The following is a 17,968-nucleotide window of genomic DNA, read 5'->3' on the forward strand; positions in this document are numbered from 1 at the left end:
GGCGGTGTTGCAATCTACTGCAAAGATAGCCTGCAGAGTTCTGTCCTACTATCCAGGTCTGTACCCAAACAGTTTGAACTTCTAGGGTAGAGAGAGGAAAAAAGGGTGGGTATTTATAACTGTCATAAACCTACCCCCGGGCCAGCGTCATGACACTGTTGTCATGTGTTCCTGCTTTGCTATGTTGTCATCTTAGGTCTCTTTTATGTTGTGTTGTCTTTCTTGTTGTGATGTGTGTGTATCCCAGCCCCCTGTCCCTGCAGGCCTTTTTGCCTTTTGGTAGGCCGTCATAGTAAATAAGAATTTGTTCTTAACTGACTTTCCTAGTTAAAGGTTAAATAAAAAATAAATGTAGGATGAACGATGTAAGGGTCTCGTATTGACATTAGGGCTGGAAATTGCCAGGGCCCTCACAATACGATAGCATCATGATACTTTGGTGCCGAAACCATATGTATTGTTGTACTCACGATTCTATATGCATTTCGGTTCTGTGATTTTATTGCGACTCAATGTTCCAAACATATTGCTCACCATATGTCTGCTGTAGAGGGACAAGAGACCCAGACTCAGTCATGTGAATAAAAGTGCTGAAAACAAATTGTTCCCCTATTTAAAAAGAAGATGGAGAACAAGCTATGAAGGAGTTTTGGTACAAGTACAGCTGGTGCAAAAATTATTGCAATATTGTCAAAACGATAGATAATATATATCTTCAAATAATATCCATAGGTAACTATCGATTACCCCCCCACCCCCCATCACTAATTGACAAAAAGCCCATGTTTTTGTTTCTTGGTTGCCATGATTAATGACTCCTACCAGCACTACTAGAGCATCAGTACTATAGCATCATGAGAGCAGCAGTGTTGGACAGGGGAAATTACCGGCAGCTTTAAAAAAAAATATATCTTTTTTTTCTCAAGCAGCAGTTTGCATCAGTCATTGGAGATTGGAGTTTTCTCATCTAATGACAGTGCCTCCGGAAAGTATTCAGACCACTTCACTTTTTCCACAGTTTGTTAGGTTACGGCCTTATTCTAAATTTGATTTCATTGTTTTTTCCCTCATCAATTTACACATAATACCCATAATAACAAAGCAAAAACAGGATTTTCAAAATATTTGCAGATTTTATAAAAAAATTAAATTTAAATTAAAGATCACATTTGCATAAGTATTCAGACCCTTTACTCAGTACTTTGTTGAAGCACCTTTGGCAGCAATTACAGCCTTGGGTCTTCTTGTTTATGACGCCACAAGCTTGGCACACATGGATTTGGGGAATTTCACCCGCTCTTCTCTGCAGATCCTCTCAAGCTCTGTCAGGTTGGATAGGGAGTGTTGCTGCCCAGCTATTTTCAGGTCCAGAGACGTTAGATGGGGTTCAAGTCCGGGCTCTGGCTGGGCCACTCAAGGACATGCAGAGACTTGTCTTGAAGCCACTCCTGCGTTGTCTTGGCTGTGTGGTTAGGGTCGTTGTCCTGTTGGAAAGTAAACCTTTGCTCCAGTCTGAGGTCCTGAGCGCTCGGGAGCAGGTTTGCATCACGGATCTCTCTGTACTTTGCTCCGTTCATTTTTCCCTCGATCCTGACTAGTCTCCCAGTCTGAAAAACATCCCCACAGCTTGCTGCTTCTGCCACCACCATGCTTCCCCGTAGGGATGGTACCAGGTTTCCTCCAGACGTGACGCTTGGCATTCAGGCCAAGGAATTCATTCTTGGTTTCATCAGACCAGAGTCTCTTGTTTCTCATAGTCTGAGTCTTTAGCTTCAAGCGGGCTCTCGTGCCTTTTACTGAGGACTGGCTTCTGTCTGGCCAGTCTACCATAAAGGCCTGATTGGTGGAGTGCTGCAGAGATGGTTGTCCTTCTGGAAGGTTCTCCCATCTCCACAGAGGAACTCTAGAGCTCTGTTACAGGGGCCATTGGATTCTTGGTCACCTCCATGACCAAGGCCCTTTTCCCCCGATTGCTCAGTTAACCCGGGCGGCCAGCTCTAGGAAGAGTCTTGGTGGTTCCAAACTTCTTCAATTTAAGAATGATGGAGGCCACTGTTCTTGGGGACCTTCAATGCTGCAGAAATGTTTTGGTACCCGTCCCCAGATCTGTGCGTCGACACACCATGTCTCGGCGCACTATGGACAATTCCTTCGACCTCATGGCTTGGTTTTTGGTCTTACATGCACTGTCAATGGTGGGACCTTATGTAGACGGTGTGTGCCTTTCCAAATCATATCCAATCAATTGAATTTATCACAGGTGGACTCTGATCAAGTTGTAGAAACATCTCAAGGATGATCAATGGACACAGGATGCACCTGTGCTCAATTTCGTGTCTCATAGCAAAGGGTCTGAATACTTTTGTAAATAAGGTATTTTTTTGCAAACATTTCCAAAAACCTGTTTTGGCGTTGTCATTGTGGGAGTATTGTGTGTAGATTGTGTAGAAGGTCAAGGGGTCTGGATACTTTCCGAAGGTACTGGATTCATTATACAAAGTCCCTTTCAGAGCTTCCAGAGGCTACCTACCTGCTGTACTGACTACAGACAGACTAGCAGAGACATGATTTTGTGTTGATAGAAGAGATGCAGCTCAGCCATGTCTGCTGACAATATATTTGATCATTGTTTGAGGAATCAGGCGAGAGAAGCATAGTCAGAATTTTGTTTCAAGTTATAATAATTAATAAGTAAGTACGATTGGCCTATATGTGATCGTAACCCAGCTATAATGTCGTACAGTGCTCTTATTCCTCACCTTCCTCTCTTGGCCCAGACAGCCTAGTCCTTGTAACTGGTTGTCTGGGTGACTAGTAAAGAGGGCACATCGGACATAAAACCATGTCAAGCTCTCATAGAAGTCTGCCTTCCATCCAAATCCCACCCATGGTGGGCCCAGTGCAGTAGTACTACGCAAGGAGAAGCAGAGAAGTGCTGTGGATTTGCATAGCAAGCGTCAGCCTGATTCGCCTCGCTTTGCCCACAAATTCTGCCTTTCTGGCAAGATGTGACCAACACTAATTGCTTGACAAACACTGTCACACTCCCTTGTGGAACTGCAGTGCGGTGTGTGTGAGCCTGAGAGAGCCCTGTGTGTGCTAGGGGGAGGAAGAGGAGGTGAGGCTGAGTTAGTTGGGGGTCTAGAACAGTCCTGAGGGAGTCACTCATTAGACGGTAGAGAATGAGGAGATACCATTTCTAGACCACCCTTCATCTCTGCTGCGTCTGAGAGACTGATGCCCTTTTCATGTGTGATTTGGTTAGTCAGGTTTCTGCTCCAACTATCTACCATAGATAGCAACACTGGCACATTTAGGACTATTACAGAAAGGGGGCCTCCTGAGGGGCACAACGGTCTAAGGCACTGCGTCACTACAGATCCTGGTTCGATCTCAGGCTGTGTCGCAGACGGCTGTGACTGGGATACCCATGAGGCGGCGCATAATTGGCCCAGCGTCGTTAGGGGATGGTTTGGCCAGCCGGGTTGTCCTTGTCCCATTACGCTCTAGCGACACCTGTGGCGAGCCGTGTGCAATGCATGCGGACACGGCCCCCAGGTGTACGGTGTTTCCTCCGACACATTGATGCGGCTGGCTTCCGCGTTAAGCGGGCATTGTGTCAAGAAGCAATGCGGCTTGGCGGGGTTGTGTTTTGGAGGATGCACGGCTCTCGATCTTCTCCTCTCCCGTGTCCGTACGGGAGTTGCAACAATGAGACAAGACTGTAACTACCAATTGGATATCACGAAATTGGGGAGAAAGGGGCAACGCAAAAATAGCTATATACAGTTTACATACTTAGCCAAATAGATTTAAACTCAGTTTTTCACAATTTCTGACATTTAATCCTAGTAAACATTTCCTGTCTTAGGTCAGTTAGGATCACCACTTTTAATTTATGAATGTGAAATGTCAGAATAATAGTAGAGAGAATGATTTATTGCAGCTTTTTATTTCTTTCATCACATTCCCAGTGTGTCAGACATTTACATACACTCAATTAGTATTTGGTAGCATTGCCTTTAAATTGTTTAACTTGGGTCAAATGTTTTGGGTAGCCTTCCACAAGCTTCCCACAATAGGTTTGGTGACTTTTGGCCCATTCCTTCTGACAGCTGGTGTAATTGAGTCAGGTTTGTAGGCCTCCTTGCTCGCACACACCTTTTCAGTTCTGCCCACAATTTTTCTGTGGGACTGAGGTCAGGGCTTTGTGATGGCCACTCTAATACCTTGACTTTGTTGTCCTTAAGCCCTTTTGCCACAACTTTGGAAGTATGCTTGGGGTCATTGTCCATTTGAAAGACCCATTTGTGACCAAGCTTTAACTTCCTGACTGATGTCTTGAGATGTTGCTTCAATATATCCACATAATTTCCCTCCCTCATGATGCCATCTATTTTTGTGATGTGCACCAGTCCCTCCTGCAGCATAGCACGCCCACAACATGATGCTGCCACCCCCGTGCTTCACGGTTGGGACGATGTTCTTCAGCTTGCAAGCCTCCCCCCTTTTCCTCCAAACATAACAATGGTCATTATGGCCAAACAGTTCTATTTTTGTTTCATCAGACCAGAGGACATTTCTCCAAAAAGTACAATCTTTGTCCCCATGTGCAGTTGCAAACCGTAGTCTGGCTTTTTTTATGGCGGTTTTGGAGCAGTGGCTTCTTCCTTGCTGAGAGGCCTTTCAGGTTATGTCAATATAGGTCTCGTTTTACTGTCGATATAGATACTTTTGTACCTGTTTCCTCCAGCATCTTCACAAGGTGCTGCTCTTCTGGTGATTGATTTGCACTTTTCGCACCAAAGTACGTTCATCTCTAGGAGACAGAAGTCGTCTCCTTCCTGAGCGGTATGATGGCTGCGTGGTCCCATGGTGTTTATACTTATGTACTATTGTTTGTACAGATGAACATGGTACCTTCAGGCGTTTGGAATTTGCTCCCACGGATGAACCAGACTTGTGAAGGTCTACAATTTTTTTTTCTAAGGTCTTGGCTGATTTCTTTAGATTTTCCCATGATGTCAAGCAAAGAGACACTGAGTTTAAAGGTAGGCCTTGAAATACATCCACAGGTACACCTCCAATTGACTCAAATTATGTCAATTAGCCTATCAGAGGTTTTTAAAGCCATGACATCATTTTTGGGAATTTTCCAAGCTGTTTAAAGGCACAGTCAACTTGGTGTATGTAAACTTCTGACCCACTGGAATTGTGATACAGTGAAATAATCTGTCAGTAAACAATTGTTTGAAAAATTACTTGTCATGCACAAAGTAGATGTCCTAACTGACTTGCCAAAACTGTTGTTTGCTAACGACATTTGTGGTGTGGTTGAAAAACAAGTTTTAACATATATCCAACCTAAGCGACTTCAACTGTGTGTGTATGTATATGTATACTAATAATATGCATATCTTATCTTCTGGGGATGAGTAGCAATTTGGGCATGCAATCCGGACGTGAAAATACTGCCCCCTGTCACCAAGAAGTTAACAGACACAATGCAACCATGATTACGTCATTCTTGTTTCTTGCTGTAGAAATGAGAAGATATCCACTGCAGCTAGCACTCAAATTATTTAAAAAACAGTAAGGACAATTCAAACAATTGTTCATAAAATGTTTTGCTGTAAAAAAAAAAAAAAACTGCTATTGTAAATGTGAAGTGTTCAGTGGACCACAGACTGCATATGTCATCCACTAAACCATAAGGTTACTGGGGCGGCAGGGTAGCCTAGTGGTTAGAGCGTTGGACTAGTAAGTTCAAACCCCCGAGCTGACAAGGTTCTGCCCCTGTCGTTCTGCCCCTGAACAGGCAGTTAACTAGGCCGTTGTTCCTAGGCCGTTGAAAATAAGAATTTGTTATTTGTTCTTAACTTGCCTGCTTGTTTTTCCAAGCCCATGTGAGAGAGAGGTGCTTTTTCCTCAGACTGCCAAGCCCCAAGCAGCAGAAGCTCTCTAAAGTTTTAGCCAGATGTTAATCACAGCGCTGTGGGTCTGTCGAGGCTGACTGTTGTAGCTGCTGTACTCTAGCAGAACTGTTAGTGATTTAGGGCCAGGCAGTCCAGGCTACTAAGCCTGTGGTGTGTTTTTGTCTTATTCGTTTGTGTCTGGATGGCTGTGTGGGCCTGACTCACTGCCCGCAGTCTCAACATCCCTCATTTCCTTCTGTCACGCACCCTATGACACTCCCTCGCCCCGCTTTGCGCCCTGCCACCTGCACATACATTAGCAGTCTAGAACAATGCTCACTCCGCACGGGAAATGGCCATTTCTTCTCTGAGAATTCTATATTGACAATTGGTTGCAGCATTTTGATCTTTTGTGTCCGCTGTGTACAATGGTGATGACTGTCGAATCAAACTTTCATCTACTGGGTCGCAGTCATTACGCACATATTAGCTTTCCGTATGACCCTGTGTTATGTAAGGGCTGCTAGAAGGATGGGAGTTCTTGTTAGGCTCTAATAGGAGTGAGAGTCAATTGACAGAACATGTCTTCCAGATCACCTCTAGTGGTTCCAGAGCGATTAACGAAGACAAAGTGACTGACTACGTCCCAAATGGCACCCTTTTCCCTACATAGTGCACTACTTTTGACCAGGAGTGATATGGCTCTGATCAAAAGTGGTGCACTATGTAGGGGAAGAGGGTGCCATTACGAACGAGCAGGTGACTGTAGCTGCCTGTTTAAAGAGTGATGGACCAGGTGGATGACCTTCTCTAGTCTAGACGGATGCGGAGGTGGTGAAAACATTTAAAATCCGTCGCAGTGCAGGGAGGTTGTATCATCCATCTAAATGCCAGACAGCAGATTTTAGTTGATGATTTTAAATAAAGGCTATTAAAATATCAACTCTTCTAATGTGTTAGAGAAGTAGGCTAATCTCTCTGGTACCAGGCTGCTATCTCCTCTCACCACAGAACACCAGCCATGTTTTTCTGTTAATTTCCCAACGATTCTAATAGTTGAATGGCCACTGTTTGCCTATACCCAGCAGGTTATCTATTGCACATGGCCATGGTTTGTGTTGGTCCGTCTTATCTCGAACACAGTGGGTGCTTCCCAATAATATACTACTTCCCACATATCTAAAAGCATTGGATTGGTGTAGGCATATGGGCTATAGGGAATTTCCGCCACATTTCTTGTACCAGTCATTTAGTTTTAACTTACTAGGATAGATAATTGAGAGGTAGCTAGTGTAGGAAAGGGCACGGAGGGTGACACCATGTTACATCTATGTGTTCCCCTGTCTCTTTAGGACGAGTCCCGGATCAAGGCCACGGTGATGGAGGTGAAACCTGTGGACCACAAGGAGTACAGCAAGAGACTCATCATGAACATCAGGAAGATGGCTGCCACCCAATAAGAACGATCGCTTTGCCCCCTCGGCTACATACAAGCTCTTTCCTCTGATCTGCAGCTGCAGCTCTTCCCAACCTGCCAGGCTGACTGTGAACCAGTCTTATGTTCCGTCCCAAATGGCACCCTATCCCGTATGTAGTAGTGCACTACACGGGGAATTGCGTGCCATTTCAGACGCAACCTAAAATGTCACTCTTCTATACTTAAAAAAAAAGTATTATTTAGCTGTGTCCATGTACCGAACTTTGAATATGTTTTTTTTATGCGTAATGTACTGGTAGTTTGTTTTCTTGGACTAACCAGTAATCTAGAGAGAGTGCTGCTGGGGCAGTATTATATCCCTCTGTGTTATGGTGTTGTGTGGGGGGTGTCTTCTGAAACTGCTGATGTTTTGGGTGGTGGATAAAATGGAACCACAGAGGGATTTTGGAGGAGGAGGGCTGGAGACGCAGATGGGACGGTCTTAACCACAGAAATCATTGTTGTGTGTTCTGCCGTAAGTCGGACGTGTGTATTGTATAAGTAGAGGGGGGTCTGTGCTGTAGCTAGCTCCTTCTTTCACACTATCTCTCCCACCGTCACTATGCCTGGTCTGGACCTGCCCATTCACTCTCACTCAATGAGCAGGCAGACTTCTGGGAGATGCTCTTCACTGTATTTATGTAGATACATGGTTGGCGTGGTTGACCTTTTGACATTAACTTCGTTATCTCTTACGTTAAAATATTTTGGACATTTTTCTTTCCATCTATTTGGTCAGTTGATTGCATAAAAATAAACCTGTTTGTGATCAAACGCAATGCAGTTGTCAGGTGTGTTTTTAAATGAATATTTTCTGCTTTTTCTTTTGACAGATATGAATAAAAGGTCCAGGTTAATGTGATGTGTTAGAATGCACTATGTCTGAATGTAACCATGTACAGCAGGCAGGTTAACCAGGTCTCAGCCCATTTAAAGAGAAGGGCGCGGGGTGGAGGCCGTGGGGCGTGTCTGGAGCCTGCTTCTTTGTTGCTGCATTTTAAAAGATTTATTCAGTATCTGGCTCTCTGGGCATATCCCAAATGGCACCCTATTCCCTTTACCTTGTGCTACTTTTGACCTGGGTCCATAAGGCTCTGGTCCAAAGTAGTGTACTATATAGGGAATGGGGTGCCATTTGGGACTCACATCGATCTCCAGAGGTGGAGCTCAGATGTGCCTCAGATTCCCTCCTGCAGTCTTGACTTCCATGTTGTATTAAAGCAGAACATCAATAAAGCTCTTCTTCCCCGTTTTTCTTCTGATAACCATCGCGTTTCCGCTGAACGCTGAGTCTCCGGCCCCTTGTGTGTAGATGGATTAAAGCAGTCTTCCCACTGTTACATTTTTTATTTTTAGCTGTGCCTCCTATCGCTCAATCTTGTCTTCGTTCCCCCCACCTCACAAACTGACACCCTCTACTTCTTTATGTGGTGGTTTTCCCCATGGAAGAATTCCTAGAGGTTTCCTCCATGTAACACCGTTGTCATTTGTTGGCTGGGATGGCTGTTGTCTTTTGGTTCCGAAGTTAACTAGTGTCAAAGCAGAGCGGATCTCTTTGTGAATCCCCCCCCGACTCCCGGCCTGTCAGTCACACATGTAACCATGGATACAGCCTCTGGGCTCGGTGAGTGGTGAGCCCGTGATTGTCGTTGTGCGCAAACACTTCATTTCGTGACGCACTCACACTCTGAGAGGGAGGCACTCCAACTATTAAACCAAAGCACATTTTGACGACTTTGGGGAGTCAAGTCTATCACATTATAAATAGCTCTTACATCCTGCATGTAGACTACTCATTTAAAACATGGTGAACGAATAATTCACTTCATTCAAGCTTACCCTGAGGAGTCGTCACAAGATGCCAGCCGTTTACACCTAGCTAGATTATTTCATTCCAATTTCCATTATGCCATGCAGACTTCCAATTAGAAAGAAAATTAGATATTAATGCACTTTTAGAATAGATTTTACACTTGTTAGCATGACACACATTGGCCGACTGCCATTCAATTAAACTGAATGCCATTTCTGTGTAATATTCAGAAGTAGTTCCCACTGAACTATTACCTTGACAACAGATGGGCGTTACAGATGGGGACCTGGGGGTTGGCAGGTGAGCTGCAGTGGATATAATAAGTATTCATCCCCCCTTGGATTTCTTCACACTTTGTGTTACAAAGTGGGATTTAATTAAACATTTGGTCAGTGATCTACACAAAATACTCTCAAAGCAGAAGAAGTAAAAATATTTTTTTACGATTAATGAAAAATACAACACTAATAACCTTTCAATAGCTAAGTATTCAACCCCCCCAACTCATTACATTTTAGAAACACCTTTGTCAGTGATTAGTGAGCTGTGAATCTTCTTGGGTAAGTCAGCTTTGCACACCTGAATTGTGGAATATTTATACTTAACAATTTTTTTTTTTTTATTTCTTCAAACTATTAAGATTTTTGGGATCATGGCTAGACATCAATTGTCAAATCCTGCCATAGATTTTCAAGCAGATTTAAGTCAAAACTGTAACATGGCCCCTCATGAACACTGTCTTCTTGGTAAGCAACTCCAGTGTAAATTTGGCCTTGTGTTGTAATTTATTGTCCTGCTGAAAGGTAAATTCCTCTCCCAGAGTCTGGTATAAAGCAGACTGAAGCAGGTTTTCCTCTAGGATTTTGCCTGTGCTTAGCTCCATCCTGTTTCTTTTTACCCTGAACAACTAGCCAGTCCTTGCTGATTTCAAGCATACCCATATCATGATGCAGCCACCGCCATGCTTGAACATAAGGAGGCAGTTACTCAGGGATGTTGGATTTGCCCCAAACAAAAAGTGTACTCCTTCGTCATGTGTTTTTTTTTTATAGTATTATTTCAGCGCCTTGTTGCACACAGGATGTATGCTTTGGAATATTTTTATTTTGTATAATTGCATTATTTTCTTCACTTTTAGATCCTTTATTGTGGACTCACTATAATATTGTTGATCCATCCTCAGTTTTCTCCAAACACAGCCATTGTACTCTATTTTAAAGTCACCAAATGCCTCATTGTGACATTCCTGTGCAGTTTCCTTCCTGTCCTGCAGCTCAGTTCACAAGGATGACTATCTTTGATGCGTCAGGGTGATTTATACATCAACCACAGCATCATTATTAACTAGACCATACTTAAAGAGATATTCGATGTCTGATGTGTTATTTTTACCCATCTACCAATCACTGCCATTCTTTATGAGGCTTTAGAAAAGCTCCCTGGTCTTTGTAGTTGAATCTGTGCTTGAAATGCAATACTTGACTGAGGGACCTTACAGATGTTGTATGTATGGGTGACAGAGGGGGTAGTCATTCAAAAATCATGTGAACCCCTATTATTTCACACACAATGCGTCTACTAAGTGATTTGTTGAGACAAATTTGACTCATTAACTCATTTAGGTTTGCTAAAACAAAGGGGATGAATACTTATGCAGTGACTATATGTTAGTTATTTCATTTGTATCTGTAATGTCTAGAATTTTCATTTCACTTTGTCATTATGGAATATATTGTGTAGATCAATGACAAAAAAAAATCACATCTATTTCAATCTGACTTTGTAACCCAACAAAATCAGTATTATAATTGAATGAATTCATAAATAAAAACTATATTGAAGCCTAAAGGAAGGAGTTAGATTGTCATCAGCATCAGACACATACAGGGACAATACAGACAAGCATCAGACTTGGGATCAGAGGACATTCCTAGATCTTTCCCTGAAAGCAGATGTCTGAATAGTACAGTAGAGGATCTTCTTAATCTATAATATGCTCCCATATGCTACACTACTGTTAAACTACAGTGCATTCAGAAAGTGTTCAAACCCCTTGACCTTTTCCACATTTTGTTACGTTACAGCCTTATTCTAAAATTGATTTGATTGTTTATTTGCCTATCAATCAAAACACAATACCCCATATAGACAAAGCAAAAACAGGTTTTTAGAAATGTTTGCAAATGTATAAATAAAAGAAAAAGAAAACTGAAATATAACATTTACATAAGTATTCAGACCCTTTACTCAGTACTTTGTTGAAGCCCCTTTGGCAGTGATTACAGTCTCAAGTCTTCTTGGGTATGACGCTACAAGCTTGGCACACCTGTACAGCTATTTTCAGGTCTCTCCATTGATGTTAGATCGGGTTCAAGTCCGGGCTCTGGCTGGGCCACTCAAGGACATTCAGAGACTTGTCCCGAAGCCACTCCTTTCATTGTCTTGGCTGTGTGGTTAGGGTCGTTGTCCAGTTGGAAGATGAACCTTCGCCCAAGTCTGAGGCCCTAAGCACTCTGTAGCAGGTTTTCATCAAGGATCTCTCTGTACTTTGCTCCGTTCATCTTTGCCTCGATCCTGACTAGTCTCCCAGTCCCTGCCGCTGAATCAAATCCCCACAGCATGATACTGCCCCACCATGCTTCACCGTAGGGATGGTGCCAGGTTTCCTGCAGATTTGACACTTGACATTTAGGCCAAAGAGTTCAATCTTGGTTTCATCAGACAGGAAGAGCCTTGGTGGTTCCAAACTTCTTCCATTTAAGAATGATGAAGGCCGCTGTGTTCTTGGGGACCCAAGAACACAGTGGCCCAAGAACACAGTGGCCTTCATCATTCTTAAATGGAAGAAGTTTGGAACCACCAAGACTCTTCAATGCTTCAGAAATGTTTTGGTACCGTTCCCCACATCTGTACCTCGACACAATCCTGTCTCGGAGCTCTACGGACAATTCCTTCGACCTCATGGCTTGGTTTTTGCTCTGGCTCCAAATCATGTCCAATCAATTGAATTTACCACAGGTGGACCCCAAACAAGTTGTAGAAACATCTCAAGGATGATCAATGGAAACAGGATGCACCTGAGCTCAATTTCATGTCTCGTAGCAAAGTGTCTGAATACTTACGTATGTAAATAAGGTATTTCTAAAAACCTGTTTTCACTTTGTCATTATGGGGTATTTAGTGTAGATTGCTGAGGAAATGTTTTTATTTAATCCATTTTAGAAAAAGGCTGTAACGTAACAAAATGTGGAAAAAGTCAAGCGGTCTGAAAGCTTTCTGAAGGCACTCTATATCTCTGCTAAGACATCAAGTCTCAGTGGAACAGAACAGACAGAATGGTGGAGTGGGACCTGTATAGCACCAAAATGGCTGCTTCTGTCTGTCTGTCTGGCTACCTGGGACATGGCCTCCCATACCCTCCATTCACAGGGTTCAGATTAGAGAGGACATCTATCTTAACCTGGTTAAGACCTCAAACAGCCTTTGCTATGGCAAACTGCTCCGATTATCTTGAAGGCATGTACCGTTCTGCCTTCCTAACTGTGACAAGGCTGACTTTTATAGATAGTGTGTGCAGTGCTCCCAGCCTGGCTAAGCATACTGTGATGGGTGGATACGATAGAGTTGTAGAGCAGTGCTGCACACTGTCTGTTATCAACAGCTGCTTGGTGAGAACCTTTGACTGCCAACGCTGGTGCTGCTCATCTGTTTCACTCCGATGGTTAGGAATTTGATGAGTCTCGGTTCTTATTAAGGATTTTGATTTGTGAGATGAATTGTAAATATTCAGATTTGTGTTCTGCACTTGTACAGGACACTTAAACTGGAGAAATCAGTTGATCCGCTGATTTTCCATGCAATAGATGGAGCACTGTGAACCGTATGAACCTGGTTACCCCTGGAGCATTTACAAATATATTGCTTGTAGGTTTACGGTTGTTTTTTGCCTTCTTTTAGCTGGTGTTAAGTAATGGTGACATTTTACCAACATGTTGGATGAGGGGAACAGTATTGTCATTTATGTAAACTGTACCAGTCACTGAGGGGGGGTCCATGTGTTCACGTAGCTAAGGGTTGACTGCAGAAACAGTTTTACACATGCAGTGTCACACTGGACCAAGTGTGTGGAGAACGTGAAGAAGAAAAAAATTGTGTGCTGATGTGTGTACATTCATGTGTAGACGTTTGTATTTGACTCAGGGGAAAGAGTGGTCTGTTTCTAAGACAAGCACTTCGGCATTCATGCTGGGTAAGAAACTGTTAACTCTCCGTGGAGTCAATTAAATATATTCATAGAAACTGTTGTAATGGGGGCCATTAGAGAAATACAATCTGCTCCATGACTGACTGTCCACTCTGCACTGAACTGGATGGGAAATCTGATCACTGAGTCCAAGACCCCAATAAATCTAATCTGATCATCTATCGGTCTCATCTTAAAATGGGTCTCTAATTGAGACCCTGAAATGGCGAAATAAAGTAATCTAATGATAATAGACTAACAATGTAACTTTTAGTGCAGTGTATGTATGAGTGAGTATGAGTCAGCTGATGGCTACCATTGTTTTGGCAGTAATTGCACATTGTGAAGCTCTGTTTACCATTTGGGGGACACAGCCCCAGTCCTTGTTTGTTGTGATGCTCCATGTGTCCTCTCCTCTGGCTAAGCTTGTGCATGGTGAGCCCCAGTGGGTTGGTAATGCATGCTGTGCTGAGCTGTGCTGAGCTGAGGAAACAGAGCGTTAAGGCCCACAGGCCCCAGTATGGCCCTGACACCATGGAGACCGTTGGGCTGGAGGCCCTTTGGGGTGCTGCTGTAATTGTAATGGATGGAGCGCTGTGTTTATCGCTCAAGATTCATGACCCTGGCTGGTGCCCAGTCACTAGTACCTGGGTGTGTGTGTGCACACATCGCTGTGGTTCCTACCGATGGCGCATAGCCCTAAAGGATTTACCACGGTGTAAAAAAAAATAAATATATAAATATATATATATATATATATATATATATATATATATATATATATATATATATATATATATATATATATATATATATATATATATATATACAGTACCAGTCAAAAGTTTGGACAGACTTACTCATTTCAGGGTTTTTCTTTATTTGACTATTTTCTACATTGTGGGAAAGTAGTGAAGACATTAACACTATGAAATTACACACAGTGCCCGCAAAACACCAGTCTCAACGTCAACTGTGAAGAGGCGACTCCGGGATGCTGACCTTCTAGGCAGAGTTGCAAAGGAAAAGCCATATCTCAGACTGGCTAATAAAAAGAAAAGATTAAGATGGGCAAAAGAACACAGACACTGGACAGAGGAACTCTGCCTAGAAGGCCAGCATCCCAGAGTCGCCTCTTCACTGTTTTATTTATTTATTTATTTATTTATTTCACCTTTATTTAACCAGGTAGGCCAGTTGAGAACAAGTTCTCATTTACAATTGCGACCTGGCCAAGATAAAGCAAAGCAGTTCGAAAGATACAACGACACAGAGTTACACATGGAGTAAAACAAACATACAGTCAATAATACAGTATAAACAAGTCTATATACAATGTGAGCAAATGAGGTGAGAAGGGAGGTAAAGGCAAAAAAGGCCATGGTGGCAAGGTAAATACAATATAGCAAGTAAAACACTGGAATGGTAGTTTTGCAATGGAAGAATGTGCAAAGTAGAAATAAAAATAATGGGGTGCAAAGGAGCAAAATAAATAAATAAAATACAGTTGGGAAAGAGGTAGTTGTTTGGGCTAAATTATAGGTGGGCTATGTACAGGTGCAGTAATCTGTGAGCTGCTCTGACAGTTGGTGCTTAAAGCTAGTGAGGGAGATAAGTGTTTCCAGTTTCAGAGATTTTTGTAGTTCGTTCCAGTCATTGGCAGCAGAGAACTGGAAAGAGGGGCGGCCAAAGAAAGAATTGGTTTTGGGGGTGACTAGAGAGATATACCTGCTGGAGCGTGTGCTACAGGTGGGAGATGCTATGGTGACCAGCGAGCTGAGATAAGGGGGGACTTTACCTAGCAGGGTCTTGTAGATGACATGGAGCCAGTGGGTTTGGCGACGAGTATGAAGCGAGGGCCAGCCAACGAGAGCGTACAGGTCGCAATGGTGGGTAGTATATGGGGCTTTGGTGACAAAACAGATTGCACTGTGATAGACTGCATCCAATTTGTTGAGTAGGGTATTGGAGGCTATTTTGTAAATGACATCGCCAAAGTCGAGGATTGGTAGGATGGTCAGTTTTACAAGGGTATGTTTGGCAGCATGAGTGAAGGATGCTTTGTTGCGAAATAGGAAGCCAATTCTAGATTTAACTTTGGATTGGAGATGTTTGATATGGGTCTGGAAGGAGAGTTTACAGTCTAACCAGACACCTAAGTATTTGTAGTTGTCCACGTATTCTAAGTCAGAGCCGTCCAGAGTAGTGATGTTGGACAGGCAGGTGCAGGTAGCGATCGGTTGAAGAGCATGCATTTAGTTTTACTTGTATTTAAGAGCAATTGGAGGCCACGGAAGGAGAGTTGTATGGCATTGAAGCTTGCCTGGAGGGTTGTTAACAGTGTCCAAAGAAGGGCCGGAAGTATACAGACTGTTGACGTTGAGACTGGTGTTTTGCGGGTACTATTTAATGAAGCTGCCAGTTGAGGACTTGTGAGGCGTCTGTTTCTCAAACTAGACACACTAATGTACTTGTCCTCTTGCTCAGTTGTGCACCGTGGCCTCCCACTCCTCTTTCTATTCTGGTTAGCGACAGTTTGTGCTGTTCTGTGAAGGGAGTAGTACACAGCTTTGTACGAGATCTTCAGTTTCTTGGTAATTTCTCGCATGGAATAGTCTTAATTTCTCAGAACAAGAATAGACTGACGAGTTTCAGAACAAAGATCTTTGTTTCTGGCCATTTTGAGCCTGTAATCGAACCCACAAATGCTGATGCTCCAGATACTCAACTAGTCTAAAGAAGGCCAGTTTTAATGCTTCTTTAATTAGAACAACAGTTTTCATCTGTGCTAACATAATTGCAAAAGGGTTTTCTAATGATCAATTAGCCTTTTAAAATTATCAACTTGGATTAGATAACACAACGTGCCATTGGAACACAGGAGTGATGGTTGTTGATAATGGGCCTCTGTTCGCCTATGTAGATATTCCATAACAAATCTGCCGTTTCCAGCTGAAATAGTTATTTACAATATTGACAATGTCTACACTGTATTTCTGATCAATTTGATGTTCTTTTAATGGACAGAAATGTTTGCTTTTCTTTAAAGGACGAGGACATTTCTAAGTGCCCCAAATCTTTTGAACGGTAGTGTATATGTATATTTGAGTTGAACTTGCAATTATAACCGAAAAGGCTATTTTTAAACAGAGGATAAACCATTCTTAATGATCTACTGGAGAACCATTTTGGGTTTAAGTATAACTTTTGTACGAGTGAAGATTTTAGTGAGAGGTTCAATGCTTTTATATTTAATCATTTCAGCCTCCCAAACTCAGGTTCATTATATAAACATGCACATTTAATTTAGTCTGGTTTACCATTCCAAATAAATGTAAGTATATTTTGTCATCTAATTTGAAAGACAAGTTCTCTGGAGTAGGCAGCGCCATAAGTAAATAGCCAAACTGTGATATGATTAAAGAGTTAATCAGTGTGATTTTTCCATACATAGACAGGTATTTACCTCTCCATGGTTGCAAGATCTTGTCTATTTTGGATGACTTACTATTGAAATTAGTCTTGGAAGTTAATTTATATCTTTAGGGATATGAATACCAAGTATGTCAATTTCTCTACTATTACATAAGGGTGTATACACCAGTTTAACACTGGTGTTACAGTCAAAAAGCAGTGTTGTATGTTTCTGCGCTGGGATCTATTTCTGCTGCACTGGCTTCTGCTCAACACTAGAACAGCTGCCCAGTCAAGGCCTGTGTTTAGAGAGAGGAAAGATACTTGGTAGAATCTCTCCCTACTTGCCTGCTTCCTCAAGTGAGTGCAGAACATTTCTCTGACAATCAAATGTCTGGCAGGTGGAAAGCCGATATTCGCAATTATTGTTGTGGTCAAATAAAGTAATAATCCATTGTAGCTTGTCAAAAGCGCTGTAGATTGAATCTGTAAATAGAAGTGTGTCTCTGGCTCCTATCCTGTTTCCACTTTAATTGGATTTGGTTATAGATAGGGGCTTTTTGTCTGCTTTTCTCAAGCACTAGATTATAAGGCCATGCCAATGAATAAAACATGCTGATAGCGATGGAGAGAGTTGCTGTTGTAATTTTTCTCTGCTGCCTGTTTCCCTGCCTGTCATTTTTTCCCGGTGCTAGTATTCTTAAAAAATACATTTTCTTTGGATTCAATCACACTGACTCTTCCTCACTCCCTCTCTTGATTGTCTCCTTTGCTTCCAGTAGAGGGTCTATATATACTGAAGGTAAAGTCACAAAGACGTAAGACGAGATATTCATCAACATCACCTAAAATACAATTGGCTGGCTTGTATCCACACAGTAGCAGCCACTGATATGACTCATAGCAATTTCCAGGCGATGAACAGACAGACAGGCTAAGTATACTATCCACATATCAGGTTGAGTAGGTGGCATGTTTGATTCTATTAGTCAACAAAAATCTTTGTCTTAAACATGTTTTAAAGTGGGTTAGAATAATAAACAAACGTCTGGAAAAGAAGTCAAAAGCATGAGTCTCCTTTTTCTAAATGGGTGGTGTGTGTTAAT

General features: G+C 42.4%; 1 protein-coding gene and 1 long non-coding RNA gene across 3 annotated transcripts in view; one reads left to right on the forward strand and one right to left on the reverse strand.

Moving 5' to 3' along the window:
- rpa1 (replication protein A1) overlaps positions 1-8,171 on the forward strand; it is a 53,931-nt gene extending 45,760 nt beyond the window's left edge. For both annotated transcript variants that reach the window (XM_021582603.3, XM_021582605.3), the window contains one exon: positions 7,268-8,171. In XM_021582603.3, coding sequence (XP_021438278.2) covers positions 7,268-7,375 — 108 coding nt within the window. In that variant the 3' untranslated portion in view covers positions 7,376-8,171. The remainder of the gene's footprint in view (positions 1-7,267) is intronic.
- LOC149972395 (uncharacterized) overlaps positions 1-17,968 on the reverse strand; it is a 103,218-nt gene that overhangs the window by 39,218 nt on the left and 46,032 nt on the right. The gene's annotated exons all lie outside the window — the stretch shown is intronic.

Source organism: Oncorhynchus mykiss, chromosome 24 (assembly GCF_057628025.1).
Source record: "Oncorhynchus mykiss isolate SJ-2025 chromosome 24, ASM5762802v1, whole genome shotgun sequence".
In the NCBI taxonomy this organism is placed as follows: Eukaryota; Metazoa; Chordata; class Actinopteri; order Salmoniformes; family Salmonidae; genus Oncorhynchus; species Oncorhynchus mykiss.